The sequence below is a fragment of the Panulirus ornatus genome, chromosome 13 (genome assembly GCF_036320965.1).
Source record: "Panulirus ornatus isolate Po-2019 chromosome 13, ASM3632096v1, whole genome shotgun sequence".
Classification (NCBI taxonomy): Eukaryota; Metazoa; Arthropoda; class Malacostraca; order Decapoda; family Palinuridae; genus Panulirus; species Panulirus ornatus.
Genome location: NC_092236.1, coordinates 48,918,673 through 48,935,598, shown reverse-complemented (window position 1 = coordinate 48,935,598; position 16,926 = coordinate 48,918,673). Strand labels below are relative to the sequence as shown.

The following is a 16,926-nucleotide window of genomic DNA, read 5'->3' as shown; positions in this document are numbered from 1 at the left end:
ATATATATATATATATATATGTATATATATATATATATATATATATATATATATATATATATATATATATATATATATATATATATATATATATACACACACACACAGACATATAAATATATACTCATGTACATAATTCATACTATCTGCCTTTATTCATTCCCATCGCCACCCCACCACACATGAAATAACAACCCCCTCCCACCTCATGTGCGTGAGGTAGTGCTAGGAAAAGACGACAAAGACCACTTTCGTTCACACTCAGTCTCCAGCTGTCATGTAATGATGCACCGAAACCATAGCTCCCTTTCCACATACAGGCCCCACAAGACTTTCCATGGTTTACACCAGATGCTTCACATGCCCCGGTTCAATCCATTGATAGCACATCGACCCCAGTATAGCACATCGTTCCCATTCACTCTATTCCTTGCACGCCTTTCACCCTCCTGCATGTGCAGGCCCCGATCACTCAAAATCTTTTTCAATCCATCTTTCCACCTCGAATTTGGTCTCCCGCTTCTCCTCGTTCCCTCCACCTCTGACAAATGTATCCTCTTGGTCAATGTTTCCTCACTCATTCTCTCCATGTGACCAAAACATTTCAAAACACCCTCTTCTGCTCTCTCAACCACACTCTTTTTATTACCACACATCTCTTTTACCCTATTATTACTTATTCGATCAAACCACCTCACACCACATATTGTCCTCAAACATCTCATTTCCAGCACATCCATCCTCCTCTGCACAACTCTATCCATGCCTCGCAACCATATAACATTGTTGGAACCACTATTCCTTCAAACATACCCATTTTTGCTTGCAGAGATAATGTTGTTGAATCCCACACATTCTTCAATGCTCCCAGAACTTTCACCCCCTCTCCAACCCTATGATTCACTTCTGCTTCCATGGTTCCATCCGCTGCCAGATCCACTCCCAGATATCTAAAACACTTCACTTCCTCCAGTTTCTCTCCATTCAAACTTACCTCCCAATTGACTTGTCCCTCAAGCCTACTGTACCTAATAACCTTGCTCTTATTCACATTTACTCTTAACTTTCTTCTTTCACACACTTTACCAAACTCAGTCACCAGCTTCTGCAGTTTCTCACATGAATCAGCCACCAGCGCTGTATCATTAGCAAACAACAACTGACTCACTTCCGTAGCCCTCTCATCCACAACAGACTGCATACTTGCCCCCTTTTCCAAAACTCTTGCATTCACCTCCCTAACAACCCCATCCATAAACAAATTAAACAACCATGGAGACAACACACACCCCTGCCGCAAACGTACATTCACTGAGAACCAATCACTTTCTTCCTACACGTACACAAGCCTTACATCCTAAATAAAAACTTTTCACTGCTTCTAACAACTTGCCTTCCACACCATATATTCTTAATACCTTCCACAGAGAATCTCTATCAACTCTATTATATGCCTTCTCCACATCCATAAATGCTACATACAAATCCATTTGCTCTTCTAAGTATTTCTCGCATACATTCTTCAAAGCAAACACCTGATCCACACATCCTCTACCACTTCTGAAACCACACTGCTCTTCCCCAATCTGATGCTCTGTACATGCCTTCACCCTCTCAATCAATACTCTCCCATATGATTTCCCAAAAATACTCAACAAACTTATTCCTCTGTAATTTGAGCACTCACTTTTATCCCCTTTGCTTTTGTACAGTGGCACTATGCAAGCATTCTGCCAATCCTCAGGCACCTCACCATGAGTCATACATACATTAAATAACCTTACCAACCAGTCAATAATACAGTCACCCCCTTCTTTTATAGATTCCACTGCAATACCACCCAAACACGCTGCCTTGTCGGCATTCATCTTCCTCAAAGCTTTTACTACCTCTTCTCTGTTTACCAAATAATTCTCCCTAACCCCCTCACTTTGCACACCACCTCGACCAAAACACCCTATATCTGCCACTCTATCATCAAACACATTCAACAAACCTTCAAAATACTCACTCTATCTCCTTCTCTCTTCACCACTACATGTTATCACCTCCCCATCAGCCCCCTTCACTGATGTTCCCATTTGTTCCCTTGTCTTAAACACTTTATTTACCTCCTTCCAAAACATCTTTTCATTCTCCCTAAAATTTAATGATACTCTCTCACCCCAACTCTCATTTGCCCTCTTTATCACCTTTTTCACCTTTCTCTTGACCTCTTGTCTCTTTCTTTTATACATCTCCCACTCAATTGCATTTTTTCCATGCAAAAATCATCCAAATGCCTCTCTCTTCTCTTTCACTTATAATCTTACTTCTTCATCCCACCACTCACTACCCTTTCTAATCTGCCCACCTCCCATGCTTCTCATGCCTCAAGCATCTTTTGCACAAGCCATCACTGATTCCCGAAATACATCCCACTCCTCCCCCACTCCCCTTACCTCCTTTGTTCTCACCTTTTTCTATGCTGTACTCAGTCTCTCCTGGTACTTCCTCACACAAGTCTCCTTCCCAAGCTCACTTACTCTCACCACTCTCTTCACCCCAACATTCTCTCTTCTTTTCTGAAAACCTCTACAAATCTTCACCTTCCCCTCCACAAGGTAATGATCAGACATCCCTCCAGTTGCACCTCCCTGCACATTAACATTCAAAAGTCTCTTTCGCGTGCTTATCAATTGACACGTAATCCAATAACGCTCTCTGGCCATCTCTCCTACTTACAGACGCATACTTATGTATATCTCTCTTTTTAAACCAGGTATTCCCAATCACCAGTCCTTTTTCAGCACATAAATCTACAAGCTCTTCACCATTTCCATTTATAACACTGAACACCCCATGTATGCCAATTATTCCCTCAACTGCCACATTACTCACCTTTGCATTCAAATCACCCATCACTATAACCTGGTCTCGTGCATCAAAACTACTTATACACTCACTCAGCTGTTCCCAAAACACTTGCCTCTCATGATCTTTCTTCTCATGCCCAGGTGCATATGCACCAATAATCACCCATCTCTCTCCATCCACTTTCTGTTTTACCCATATCAATCTAGAGATTACTTTCTTACACTCTATCACATACTCGGACCACTCCTGTTTCAGGAGTACTGCTACTCCTTCCCTTGCTCTTGTCCTCTCACTAACCCCTGACTTTACTCACAAGACATTCCCAAACCACTCTTCCCCTTTACCCTTGAGCTTCGTTTCACTCAGAGGCAAAACATCCAGGTTCCTTTCCTCAAATATACTACCTATCTCTCCTTTTTTCTCATCTTGGTCACATCCACATGCATTTAGACACCCCAATCTGAGCCTTCGAGGAGGATGAGCACTCCCCGCGTGACTCCTTCTTCTGTTTCCATTTTCATAAAGTTAAAATACAAGGAGGGGAGGGTTTCCAGCCCCCACTCCCGTCCCCTTTAGTCGCCTTCTATGACACGTGAGGAATGTGTGGGAAGTATTCTTACTCCCCTATCCTCAGGGACATATACTTATATACATATATACATATACATACATACACACGTACAAAATTCATACTTGCTGCCTTTATTCATTCCTGTTGTCACCCCGCCACACATGAAATGATACAACCTCCCTCCTCCCATACACGCACGAGGTACTGCTAGGAAAAGACAACAAAGGCCACATTCGCTCACACACAGTCTCTAGCAGTCATGTATAATGCACCGAAACCACAGCTCCCTTTCCACATCCAGGCCCCACAAAACTTTCCATCGTTTACCCGGTATACCACATCGTTCCAATTCACTCTATTCCTTGCATGCCTTTCATCCTCCTGCATGTTTAGACCCTGATCACTCAAAATCTTTTTCACTCCATCTTTCTACCTCCAATTTGATCTCACATTTCTCCTTGTTCCCTCCACCTCTGACACATATATCCTCTTTGTCAATCTTTCCTCACTTATTCTCTCCATGTGACCAAACCATTTCAATACACCCTCTTCTGCTCTCTCAACCACACTCTTTTTATTACCATACATCTCTCTTACCCTTTTATTACTTACTAGATCAAACTACCTCACACCACATGTTGTTCTCAAATATCTCATTTCCAACACATCCACCCTCCTCTGCACAACCCTATCTATAGCCCATGCCTCGCAACCATATAACATTGCTGGAACCACTATTCCTTCAAACATACCCATTTTTGCTTTCTGAGATAATGCTCTCACTTTCCACACATTTTTCAACACTCACAACTTTCGCCCCCACCCCCACCCTATGACTCACTTCCACTTCCATGGTTCCATCCGCTGCCAAATCCACTCCCAGATATCTAAAACACTTCACTTCCTCCAGTTTTTCTTCACTCAAACTTACCTCCCAGTTGACTTGTCCCTCAACCCTACTGAACCAAATAACCTTGCTCTTATTCACATTTACTCTCAACTTTCTTCTTTCACACACTTTATGAAATTCAGTTACCAGCTTCTGCAGTTTCTCACACCAATCAACCACCAGTGCTGTATCAACACCGAACAACAACTGACTCACTTCCCAAGCTCTCTCATCCACAACAGACGCATACTTGCCCCTCTTTCCAAAACTCTTGCATTCATCTCCCTAACAAACCCATCCATAAACAAATTAAACAGCCATGGAGACATCACGCAACCCTGCCACAAACCTACATTCACTGAGAATCAATCACTTTCCTCTTTTCCTACTCGTACACATGCCTTACATCTTGATAAAAACTTTTCACTGCTTCTAGCAACTTGCCTCCCACACCATATACTCTTAATACCTTCTACAGAGCACCTCTATCAACTCTCTCACATGCCTTCTCCAGATCCATAAATGCTACATACAAATCCATTTGCTTTTCTAAGTATTTCTCACACACATTTTACAGAGCAAACATCTGATCCACACATCCTCTACCGCCTCTGAAACCACACTGATCTTCCCCAATCTGATGTTCTATACATGCCTTCACCCTCTCAATCAATACCCTCCCATACAATTTCCCAGAAATACTCAAAATAATCATACCTCTGTAATTTGAACACTCACCTTTATCCCCTTTGCCTCTGCACAATGGCAGTATACATGCATTCGGCCAATCCTCAGGCACTTCACCATACACCATACATATATTGAATATCCTCCCCAACCAGTTAACAACAGTCACCCCCTTTTTTAATAAATTCCACTGCAATACCATCCAAACCCGCCACCTTCCCAGCTTTCATCTTCCTCAAAGCTTTCACTACCTCTTCTCTGTTTACCAAACCATTCTCCCTGACCCTCTCACTTTGCACACCACCTCAACCAAAACACCCTACATCTACCACTCTATCATCTGACATTCAACAAACCTTCAAAATACTCACTCCATCTACTTCACCACTACTTGTTATTACCTCCCCATTAGCCCCCTTCACCAATGTTTCCATTTGTTCTTTTGTCTTCCGCACTGTATTTACCTCATTCCAAAACATCTTTCTATTCTTCCTAAAATTGATTGATACTCTCTCACCCCAACTCTCATTTGCCCTCTTTTTCACCTCTTGCACCTTTCTCTTGACCTCCTCCCTCTTTTTCTTATACATATCCTAGTCATTTGCACTATTTCTCTGAAACAATGGTCCAAATGCCTCTCTTCTCTTTCACTAACAATCTTACTTCTTCATCCAACCACTCACTACCCTTTCTAATCTGCCCACCTGCCACCTTTCTCATGCCACAGGCATCTTTTGCACAAGCCATCATTGCTTCCCGAAATACATCCCATTCCTCCTCCACTCCCCTTACATCATTTGCTCTCACCTTTTTCCAGTCTGCACTCCATCTCTCCTGGTACTTCCTCACACAAGCCTCCTTTCCAAGCTCACTTACTCTCACCACTCTCTTCACCCCAACAATCTCTCTTCTTTTCTGAAAACCTCTACAAATCTTCACCTTCCCCTTCACAAGATTGGTCAGACATCCCTCCAGTTTCACCTCTCAGCAAATTAACATCCAAAAGTCTCTCTTTCACGCACCTATCAATTAACATGTAATCCAATAACACTCTCTGGCCATCTCTCCTACTTACGTACATATACTTATGTAAATCTCTTTTTAAACCAGGTATTCCCAATCACCAGTCCACAATCACCAGCACACAAATCTGCAAGCTCTTCACCATTGCCATTTACAACACTGAACACCCCATGTACACCAATTATTCCCTCAACTGCCAAATTACTCACCTTTGCATTCAAATCACCCATCACTATAACCCGGTCTCGTGCATCAAATCTGCCAACACACTCACTCAGCTGCTCCCAAAACACTTGACTCTCATGATCTTTCTTCTCAAGCCCAGGTGCATAGGCACCAATAATCACCCATCTCTCTCCATCCATTTTTAGTTTTACCCATATCAATCTAGAGTATACTTTCTTATCCCTGGGGTAGGAGAGAAAGAGTATTTCCCATGCATTCCCCGCATGTCATAGAAGGTGACTAAAGGGGAGAGGAGTGGGGGGCTAGAAACCCTCCCCTCTTTCAACTTTCTAAAAGGGGAAACAGAAGGAGTCATGCGGGGAGTGTTCATCCTCCTCGAAGGCTCAGATTGGGGGTGTCTAAATGTGTGTGGATGTAACCAAGATGAGAAAAAAGGAGAGATAGGTAGTATGTTTGAGGAAAGGAACCTGGAAGAGTGGCTTGGGAATGTTTTGGGAGTAAAGTCAGGGGTTGGTGAGAGGACAATAGCAAAGGAAGTAGTAGCACTACTCCTGAAGCAGGAGTTGTGGGAGTATGTGATAGGGTGTAAAAAAGTAAACTTTAGATTGATAAGGGTAAAACTGAAAGTGGATGGAGAGAGACAGGTGATTATTGGTGCCTATGCACCTTGTCATGAGAGGAAAGATCATGAGGCAAGTGTTTTGGGAGCAGCTTAGTGAGTGTGTTTGCAGCTTTGATGCACGAGACCAGGTGATAGTGATGGGCGATTTGAATGCAAAGGTGAGTAATGTGGCAGTTGAGGGTATAATTGATGTATATGGGGTGTTCAGTGCTGTAAATGGAAATGGTGAAGAGCTTGCAGATTTTGTGTGCTGAAAAAGGACTCTTGATTGGAAATACCTGGTTTAAAAAGAGAGATTTATTATTATTATTTTGCTTTGCCGCTGTCTCCCGCGTTTGCGAGGTAGCGCAAGGAAACAGACGAAAGAAATGGCGCAACCCACCCCCATACATATGTATATATATATACACGTCCACACACGCAAATATACATACCTATACATCTCAATGTACCCATATATATACACACACAGACACATACATATATACCCATGCACACAATTCACACTGTCTGCCTTTATTCATTCCCATCGCCACCTCACCACACATGGAATACCATCCCCCTCCCCCCTCATGTGTGTGAGGTAGCGCTAGGAAAAGACAACAAAGGCCCCATTCGTTCACACTCAGTCTCTAGCTGTCATGCAATAATGCCCGACAACCACAGCTCCCTTTCCACATCCAGGCCCCACAACTTTCCATGGTTTACCCCAGACGCTTCACATGCCCTGATTCAATCCACTCACAGCACGTCAACCCTGGTATACCACATCGATCCAATTCACTCTATTCCTTGCCCGCCTTTCACCCTCCTCCATGTTCAGGACCCGATCACACAAAATCTTTTTCACTCCATCTTTCCACCTCCAATTTGGTCTCCCACTTCTCCTTGTTCCCTCCACCTCTGACACATATATCCTCTTGGTTAATCTTTCCTCACTCATTCTCCCCATGTGCCCAAACCATTTCAAAACACCCTCTTCTGCTCTCTCAACCACGCTCTTTTTATTTCCACACATCTCTCTTACCCTTATATTACTTACTCGATCAAACCACCTCACACCACACATTGTCCTCAAACATCTCATTTCCAGCACATCCACCCTCCTGTGCACAACTCTATCCATAGCCCACGCCTCGCAACCATACAACATTGTTGGAACCACTATTCCTTCAAACATACCCATTTTTGCTTGCAGAGATAATGTTCTCGACTTCCGAACATTCTTCAAGGCTCCCAGGATTTCCGCCCCCTTCCCCACCCTATGATTCACTTCCGCTTCCATGGTTCCATCCGCTGCCAGATCCACTCCCAGATATCTAAAACACTTTACTTCCTCCAGTTTTTCGCCATTCAAACTTACCTCCCAATTGACTTGACCCTCAACCCTACTGTACCTAATAACCTTGCTCTTATTCACATTTACTCTTAACTTTCTTCTTTCACACACTTTACCAAACTCAGTCACCAGCTTCTGCAGTTTCTCACATGAATCAGCCACCAGCGCTGTATCATCAGTGAACAACAACTGACTCACTTCCCAAGCTCTCTCATCCCCAACAGACTTCATACTTGCCCCTCTTTCCAAAACTCTTGCATTCACCTCCCTAACAACCCCATCCATAAACAAATTAAACAACCATGGAGACATCACACACCCCTGCCGCAAACCTACATTCACTGAGAACCAATCACTTTCCTCTCTTCCTACACGTACACATGCCTTACATCCTCGATAAAAACTTTTCACTGCTTCTAACAACTTGCCTCCCACACCATATATTCTTAATACCTTCCACAGAGCATCCCTATCAACTCTATCATATGCCTTCTCCACATCCATAAATGCTACATACAAATCCATTTGCTTTTCTAAGTATTTCTCACATACATTCTTCAAAGTAAACACCTGATCCACACATTATCTACCACTTCTGAAACCACACTGCTCTTCCCCAATCTCATGCTCTGTACATGCCTTCACCCTCTCAATCAATACCCTCCCATATAATTCACCAGGAATACTCAACAAACTTGTACCTCTGTATTTGAGCACTCACTCTTATCCCCTTTGCCTTTGTACAATGGCACTATGCATGCATTCCGCCAATCCTCAGGCACCTCATCATGAGTCATACATACATCAAATAACCTTACCAACCAGTCAACAATACAGTCACCCCCTTTTTTAATAGATTCCACTGCAATACCATCCAAACCTGCTGCCTTGCCGGCTTTCATCTTCCGCAAAGCTTTTACTACCTCTTCTCTGTTTACCAAATCATTTTCCCTAACCCTCTCACTTTGCACACCACCTCGACCAAAACACCCTATATCTGCCACTCTATCATCAAACACATTCAACAAACCTTCAAAATACTCACTCCATCTCCTTCTCACATCACCACTACTTGTTATCACCTCCCCATTAGCGCCCTTCACTGAAGTTCCCATTTGCTCCCTTGTCTTACACACTTTATTTACCTCCTTTCAAAACATCTTTTTATTCCCCCTAAAATTTAATGATACTCTCTCACCCCAACTCTCATTTGCCCTCTTTTTCACCTCTTTCACCTTTCTCTTGACCTCTTGTCTCTTTCTTTTATACATCTCCCACTCAATTGCATTTTTTCCCTGCAAAAATCGTCCAAATGCCTCTCTCTTCTCTTTCACTAATAATCTTACTTCTTCATCCCACCACTCACTACCCTTTCTAATCAACCCATCTCCCACGCTTCTCATGCCACAAGCATCTTTTGCGCAATCCATCACTGATTCCCTAAATACATCCCATTCCTCCCCCACTCCCCTTACTTCCATTGTTCTCACCTTTTTCCATTCTGTACTCAGTCTCTCCTGGTACTTCCTCACACAAGTCTCCTTCCCAAGCTCACTTACTCTCACCACCCTCTTCACCCCAACATTCACTCTTCTTTTCTGAAAACCCATACAAATCTTCACCTTAGCCTCCACAAGATAATGATCAGACATCCCTCCAGTTGCATCTCTCAGCACATTAACATCCAAAAGTCTCTCTTTCACGCACCTGTCAATTAACACGTAATCCAATAACGCTCTCTGGCCATCTCTTCTACTTATATAAGTATACTTATGTATATCTCACTTTTTAAACCAGGTATTCCCAATCACCAGTCATTTTTCAGCACATAAATCTACAAGCTCTTCACCATTTCCATTTACAACACTGAACACCCCATGTATACCAATTATTCCCTCAACTGCCACATTACTCACCTTTGCATTCAAATCACCCATCACTATAACCCGGTCTTGTGCATCAAAACCACTAACACACTTATTCAGCTGCTCTCAAAACACTTGCCTCTCATGATCTTTCTTCTCATGCCCAGGTGCATATGCACCAATAATCACCCATCTCTCTCCATCAACTTTCAGTTTTACCCATATTAATCGAGAATTTACTTTCTTACATTCTATCACATACTCCCACAACTCCTGTTTCATGAGTACTGCTACTCCTTCCCCTGCTCTTGTCCTCTCACTAACCCCTGACTTTACTCCCAAGACATTCCCAAACCACTCTTCCCCTTTACCCTTGAGCTTCGTTTCACTCAGAGCCAAAACATCCAGGTTCCTTTCCTCAAACATACTACCTATCTCTCCATTCCTTCAAACATACCCATTTTTGCTCTTTGAGATAATGTTCTCTCCTTCCACACATTTTTTATCGCTCCCAGAACCTTTGCCCCCTCCCCCCACCCTGTGACTCACTTCTGCTTCCATGGTTCCATCCACTGGTAAGTCCACTCCCAGATATCTAAAACACTTCACTTCCTATTTTTCTCCATTCAAAATTACATCCCAATCAACTTGTCCCTCAACCCTACTGAACCTAATAACCTTGCTCTTATTTACATTTACTCTCAACTTTCTCCTTTCAAACACTTCACTAAACTCAGTCACCAACCTCTGCAGTTCTCACACGAATCAGACATCACAGCTGTATCATCAGCGAACAACAATTGACTCACTTTCCAGGCACTCTTATCCACAACAGACTGTATATTGGCCCCTCTCCAAAACTCTTGCATTTATCTCCCTAACCACCCCATGGGAATTCCCATCAAGGGGCTGGCCATAGCAAAAGAGTCTCCACTTAACCCTGTCATTACATGCCTGTCTTGCATACATCAATCCATTCATTCTTCCTCCATTTCTCTCCCATCAGTACTCTTTCACTCTATTACCCCATGTCACAGGTGGTCTTTCTCATACACCATTACCTTTAATCATACTATCATACACTCTCCTTGTAATCTTCCCATCTCACATTCTTTGCATATGCCCAAACCACCTCAAAGTATTATGTTTCACCCATTCTTCCACTCCATAATTCTTTCCCTTTACATTCTCTGCCATACCAAATCTCTAATACACCCCCTCATGACATTTTTCATTCCATCAGGTCATAAATCATGCTTCTCTTCAAACACTCATTTCCACAGCATGTATTCTTGCCTTATGTGACCTATATCTTTCTCATTCTTAAAAAGGCCTGGAAAAAGTGACCCTCCATGAAGGCCTATTGAAAATTTCTCAATCACCTTTTCTCTTGTCACCAAGGCTCTTGAACCTGCAACTCAGTTTTTGCCCTCCAATATCCACCCAAACTTTCACAAATCATCACCATTCTATCATTCATTTTGCATATCTGTATCATTTTCACCTAGGGACACTTTATCATTCATGAGCCAAATGAATGACTTCCTCAAGTCACACATGTTAACCCCATTCTTTAATCTATATCTTTTCAATTCCAATAATACTGCTTAAATCATCATTCCTTGCTGCTATATATAGACATTCCTTTCTGTGCTTTACGAACCTAATATTTTCCATCCAGAGAAGAGATGTAACAAATACTTTTCATTCAACCTCTCAAGAACTGTCCTGCTTTTGTTATTAGCATTACTAAGCATTCAATTTTTGATTAATACACAAAGAATCTCTCCATCATACTGTTTTTTTCATCAATTCATCCTTTCTTTATTCTGAATAAAACTAAAAATGCATCTTTTCTTTACAAACCTGATAAGAGAAATGGCTGTCAGGGGACACACGTGAGTACCATGGGAGGACCAAGAATGAATGTAGAGAACTTGCAGTAGTAACCATTTCTTGCATGATGGGATCCAATCCACTGCCCATATGGCGGCCATTCCCAGGGAAACTCTGTATGATTCCACTGGTTTTAGAGGACCTTCCTGCCTCATGTATGGTGGAGCCATGAACCTGACCTCTCTCAACAACATGCTCCACGATACTAAAGCACCTAAAAAATAGAAAGTGTATATATTTATATAAAGGTAAACTATATCAACTGAACTTGGAATATCTCAAGCAAAAACAAGAGCAAAATTTGAGTAAAGTCAAATGAAACCGAGATAACTTGGATAATTTTGTTTGGTCAACTTAAATAAACATAATACCCTAGATAGTGGACAATAAATTAAGAAATGTTAAAGTTATTGTTATTAAGGTTGCTAGGGTTCAATTAAGATTTTTAATATAATATCAAATTTGCACTTATTCTATCTAAATCTTACCTTGGTACTTCAGTTCAATCTACATGTTTACTGATGGTCATTTGCCAGAACTATGGTATGATCATGATCAAAAGCGGAGAGCACCCTCCAAATATGATGGTCTTGTTTGTTAGTCATTAACACAAGGTACCATTTGGAACTCAAGTTTAGGTAGTTGGCTGGTTACAGGAGCCACCCCAGGTGGTTCTATCATCCCGACTTAAGAGTGTTAAAGTGGTGCATGGAACCATCTTACATCCCTACATTAGGATTGCTGGCCTTACTTTCGGTCTCATCAAGTTAGGACTACTGGGCTAGTCCTGCCATCTTCTTACAAACACCATACATCTACTCAAATCTCATTTATTTTTTCACAAGTTCTCTTGCTAACTTCTGTGTGCACAATTATTTTCAAATGTAATTATGGTAGAGTCTAACAAATTTATGGCCTCTAGTCCCCAGCATCATGGAGTACTAAGAATCTCCAAGTCCCCACCTGACTCTACTGCCAGTGAGAGGAAGGGCTTAGACAGTAGTAGTACAGGCCACTTCCATGACTTTTCCCTCTCCAATGGACCTGTTTCTTTTTCTATTCACTAATAAGAAAATTCACAGTCTTTCTTGTGACCTGTCTTCTGTTGAACACAATCAATTCAGTACAGTACCTCTACTAATATCAAACTTCTCTCCAAGGCCAAGTTGTCTAATGATGTTCTCACTAACCCCTTTCTTACATCCAAGTAAAATCTCCACTCACGTTTCCAGTTCAAAGATGCTGTCTGTGACAGGGCTGAGTCGACCCATCAACTCTCACAGGCAAACTTCAAAATCTGACCCACTTGCCCTTTGCTGTAATATTGGTTTACTTTCCTTCTTCTATAAGTATTGCTTTTTTTGGTTTTAGATCCCAAAAGCTGGCTGCTCATGTTCCCTTACCATTAGCTAGACCACACAATACTCAGCAAGCTGTTGAATCACATGATTACCGTGTGGCTTTTGGCAACTCAAGGGTGGGCCATTATGATGACTTTCTTTCCCTACACCTCGAAGCTTTGAAACCCTTCCTCTTTCATGTCTTTCCAAATAATCATGATCTGGCACTTTAAAAAAAAAGGTTTTTCACTTCCTTCAAAATCTTTCCTTCTCTTTTTTCCCTTCCATTAACCTCTTCATATTTCTAGTAGGTCCCTGTCCTGATGTTGAATTTTGTCAATGACTGGAGTCAGAAAGACAGAGAGAGAGAGGGAGATAGGAGGGGGTCCATCTACTTTGCTCTGAAGAATGGCTGTGTACTCAGTTTAATATGTGCAACACAAGAAGCCTTGTCTTTGAGATATCCCTGAGAGATGGCATCACCATACCTGCAACATTGGTATCTCTACAATCAGTAAAGGCACATTAACATGGAGTGTTTTAAAGGAAGTTATAAAAATAGGTATGTGTCAGTATTACAATGACAAAAATAAAGCAGACACCTTGATGTCAATACTCTGCTTACGTAAAATCAATGATTTCTGAACTGCATTAGGTCTGGTGCTTCTAGGGGTGACATTAAGGTCTGAACTGTTTCAGCTGGGTCTGACCTACCTTAAATTTGGTCCACTTACAAGGTGTGCATCACTTAAAAGACAAAATATGAAAAAGACAACTTCACCTGCACACTGCAACAATTCATTCCAAATGATCATAAATGATAAGTACTTTCACATGATTAAATATCAAACTCTTCAGACACAGTGAAGAAGGGTACATCAGTCTCAGAGGTAAAAGATGAGGACATCAGGGTAGCAATAGAGAGACTGAATGAAAAGGTAACAAGACCAGAGTATCAGAAAAAGTACGGAAAATGATATGCTGAGAGGAATGAGACTCTGGTGCTTCTAGGGGTGACATTAAGATCTGAACTGTTTCAGCTGGGTCTGACCTACCTTAAATTTGGTCCACTTATAAGGTGTGCATCACTTAAAAGACAAAATATGAAAAAGACAACTTCACCTGCACACTGCAACAATTCACTCCAAATGATCATAAATGATAAGTACTTTCACATGATTAAATATCAAACTCTTCAGACACAGTGAAGAAGGGTACATCAGTCTCAGAGGTAAAAGATGAGGACATCAGGGTAGCAATGGAGAGACTGAATGAAAAGGTAACAAGACCAGAGTATCAGAAAAAGTAAGAAAAATGATACGCTGAGAGGAATGAGACTCTGTTGCTTCTAGGGGTGACATTAAGGTCTGAACTGTTTCAGCTGGGTCTGACCTACCTTAAATTTGGTCCGCTTACAAGGTGTGCATCACTTAAAAGACAAAATATGAAAAAGACAACTTCACCTGCACACTGCAACAATTCATTCCAAATGATCATAAATGATAAGTACTTTCACATGATTAAATATCAAACTCTTCAGACATAGTGTAGAAGGGTATATCAGTCTCAGAGGTAAAAGATGAGGACATCAGGGTAGCAATGGAGAGACTGAATGAAAAGGTAACAAGATCAGAGTATCAGAAAAAGTAAGGAAAATAATACGCTGAGAGGAATGAGACTCTGTGATGGTTCTTTGAGAGTATAACGATGGCAGCAACAGGTGTGAGAGGCAAGCAAATGAAACATGGAGGAAGGAAACATGGCTGTTTTTGTGGAATGAAGAGGTAAAAATGGAATTAAAAAACTGAAAATGTATATCAAGTCCATGCAAAAAATATGCTAAGTAAAGACACAGAAAATAAAACAGGGATTTAAGTTATGTAATACATGTGAAGAGGGTGATACAATAAGGAAAGAAAAATGCATATTAACCTTTTGAAAAAGTAGACTTAAAAATTTGCAGACAATAAGAAACAGTCTTGGAATGAAGTGCAAAAAGAAAGAAGGGGAACAGCAAAAGAAATTAACAAATAAGATGCAAAGGGATGCAAGTTTAATACATCAGTTGGCACTAATTCAAGAAAGGATCAATCTAATGAACCTATGACATTAAAGGATGGAAATGGGGAAGTGATATTATGCAAGGGGAGGAGAAGAGAGAGAGGGTGGGAACTTCCAATAAAAACTAACAATAACAAAGGATGTTATACAAAAATATCAGGTTTAAGCAGACTCAAAATTGCAAAAGTCCCTGGAGTGGATAGAATATCAGCAGAAACATTAAGGAATGTAAACAATAAGGCAGCAAACTGAATGCACAAAATGTGTGAATTCAAGGAAAAGTGGAAGGCTGCCAGATGACTAGACAAAAGCAGTGGTAGTTCCTTTGTACAAATGAAAGGCTGGTAACACAATGTACAAATCACAGAGTTGGTTTACAGAGGTAACCATGAAAGGTATGTGGAAAAATTGCTGTTGACAGGGCGAAAAATAGACAGCTGGATTACTAAAGTGCAAGGGGTTTCAAGAAATGGAGACGATATATATATCAATCTATATATATATATATATATATATATCAATCTATTCAAGGTATGTAGCACAAAGACATGTCTTTATGTCATGATTCATGACCCTAGAAAATGCACATGAGACTGGAATGAGAGGCATAATGAGGAAATACTGAAAAAATACAGTGTAGGTGGAAAATAAATGGATGCAAAAATCACTCCATAAATATACTAAAGAATGTGTGAACATAGATAGTACAAGGAGGCAGATACACCTATGCTGCTACATGTAGGACATACAGTTGCACAACATGGCTAAAACAAGATGCTTATTTGCAGTCAACACAAATGTTGTGTTGCCCATGATGATGGAGAAGACATTTCCAGCAAGTCATGAATTATGGCAAGCCTTCAGGTCAGGGTAATATTTCTGTAATTTGGATGATCATGAAATAATTGCTTGTCTAAAACCTGATAAACCTCATGTTTTTCCGATGTTCCATGCCCTCACAGGCCTTGATACTGTTTCAAATTTTGCTAGACATGCAAAACATTGGCCTGGGCAGCCTGAAATTCTCTGCCAAGATTATTGCCACACTACTAACACTGACATATGCTCTGTTAATATTTCAAAAGAGAGCATGCATGCCACTCAGAGGTTTGTAAAACTACTCTAAAATTAAACAAGCACCTGCACAGATGTTAACAAGGCAAGGAAAAGACTGTTTTCAAAGAGGTACTCTACAAAGAATTCCACTAGCATAGTGTGTTCTTGAACAGCATGTGAAGAGAGCAGCTACCATGGTGGTCATATCTAGGGCCAATCCCTGCTCCTAACAGCTTCTCTTTCATCTCCAACAAGCTGAGGCTGGATCCAGACAATCTATGAATTGCATGAGCCACAATGGATAACATTCCTTAAAGCAGCTTAAACATGCTATGAGCTGGTCTCTTGTGGCTGCAAGAAAAGAGGCTTGAACTACTGCAAGTGCACCAAGGGTACCCTACAATACACAGCCCTGTGATATTGTGAGGGTGAATGATCTGGCAATCAATCTTGACCGACTGGGCTTCACCAACCTTTTGAACTCGTTGTAAGTGTCAGTAAAACAAAGAAAAAGGATAAATAGGTATCTAGTTAA

At 41.2% G+C, this 16,926-nt stretch overlaps 1 protein-coding gene across 1 annotated transcript in view; it reads right to left on the bottom strand.

The window, feature by feature from the left end:
• The window catches only part of LOC139752849 (uncharacterized), a 257,324-nt gene that overhangs the window by 191,978 nt on the left and 48,420 nt on the right, over window positions 1-16,926 (bottom strand). Inside the window, 1 exon segment of the mRNA XM_071668812.1 lies at window positions 11,905-12,148. Coding sequence (XP_071524913.1) covers window positions 11,905-12,148 — 244 coding nt within the window.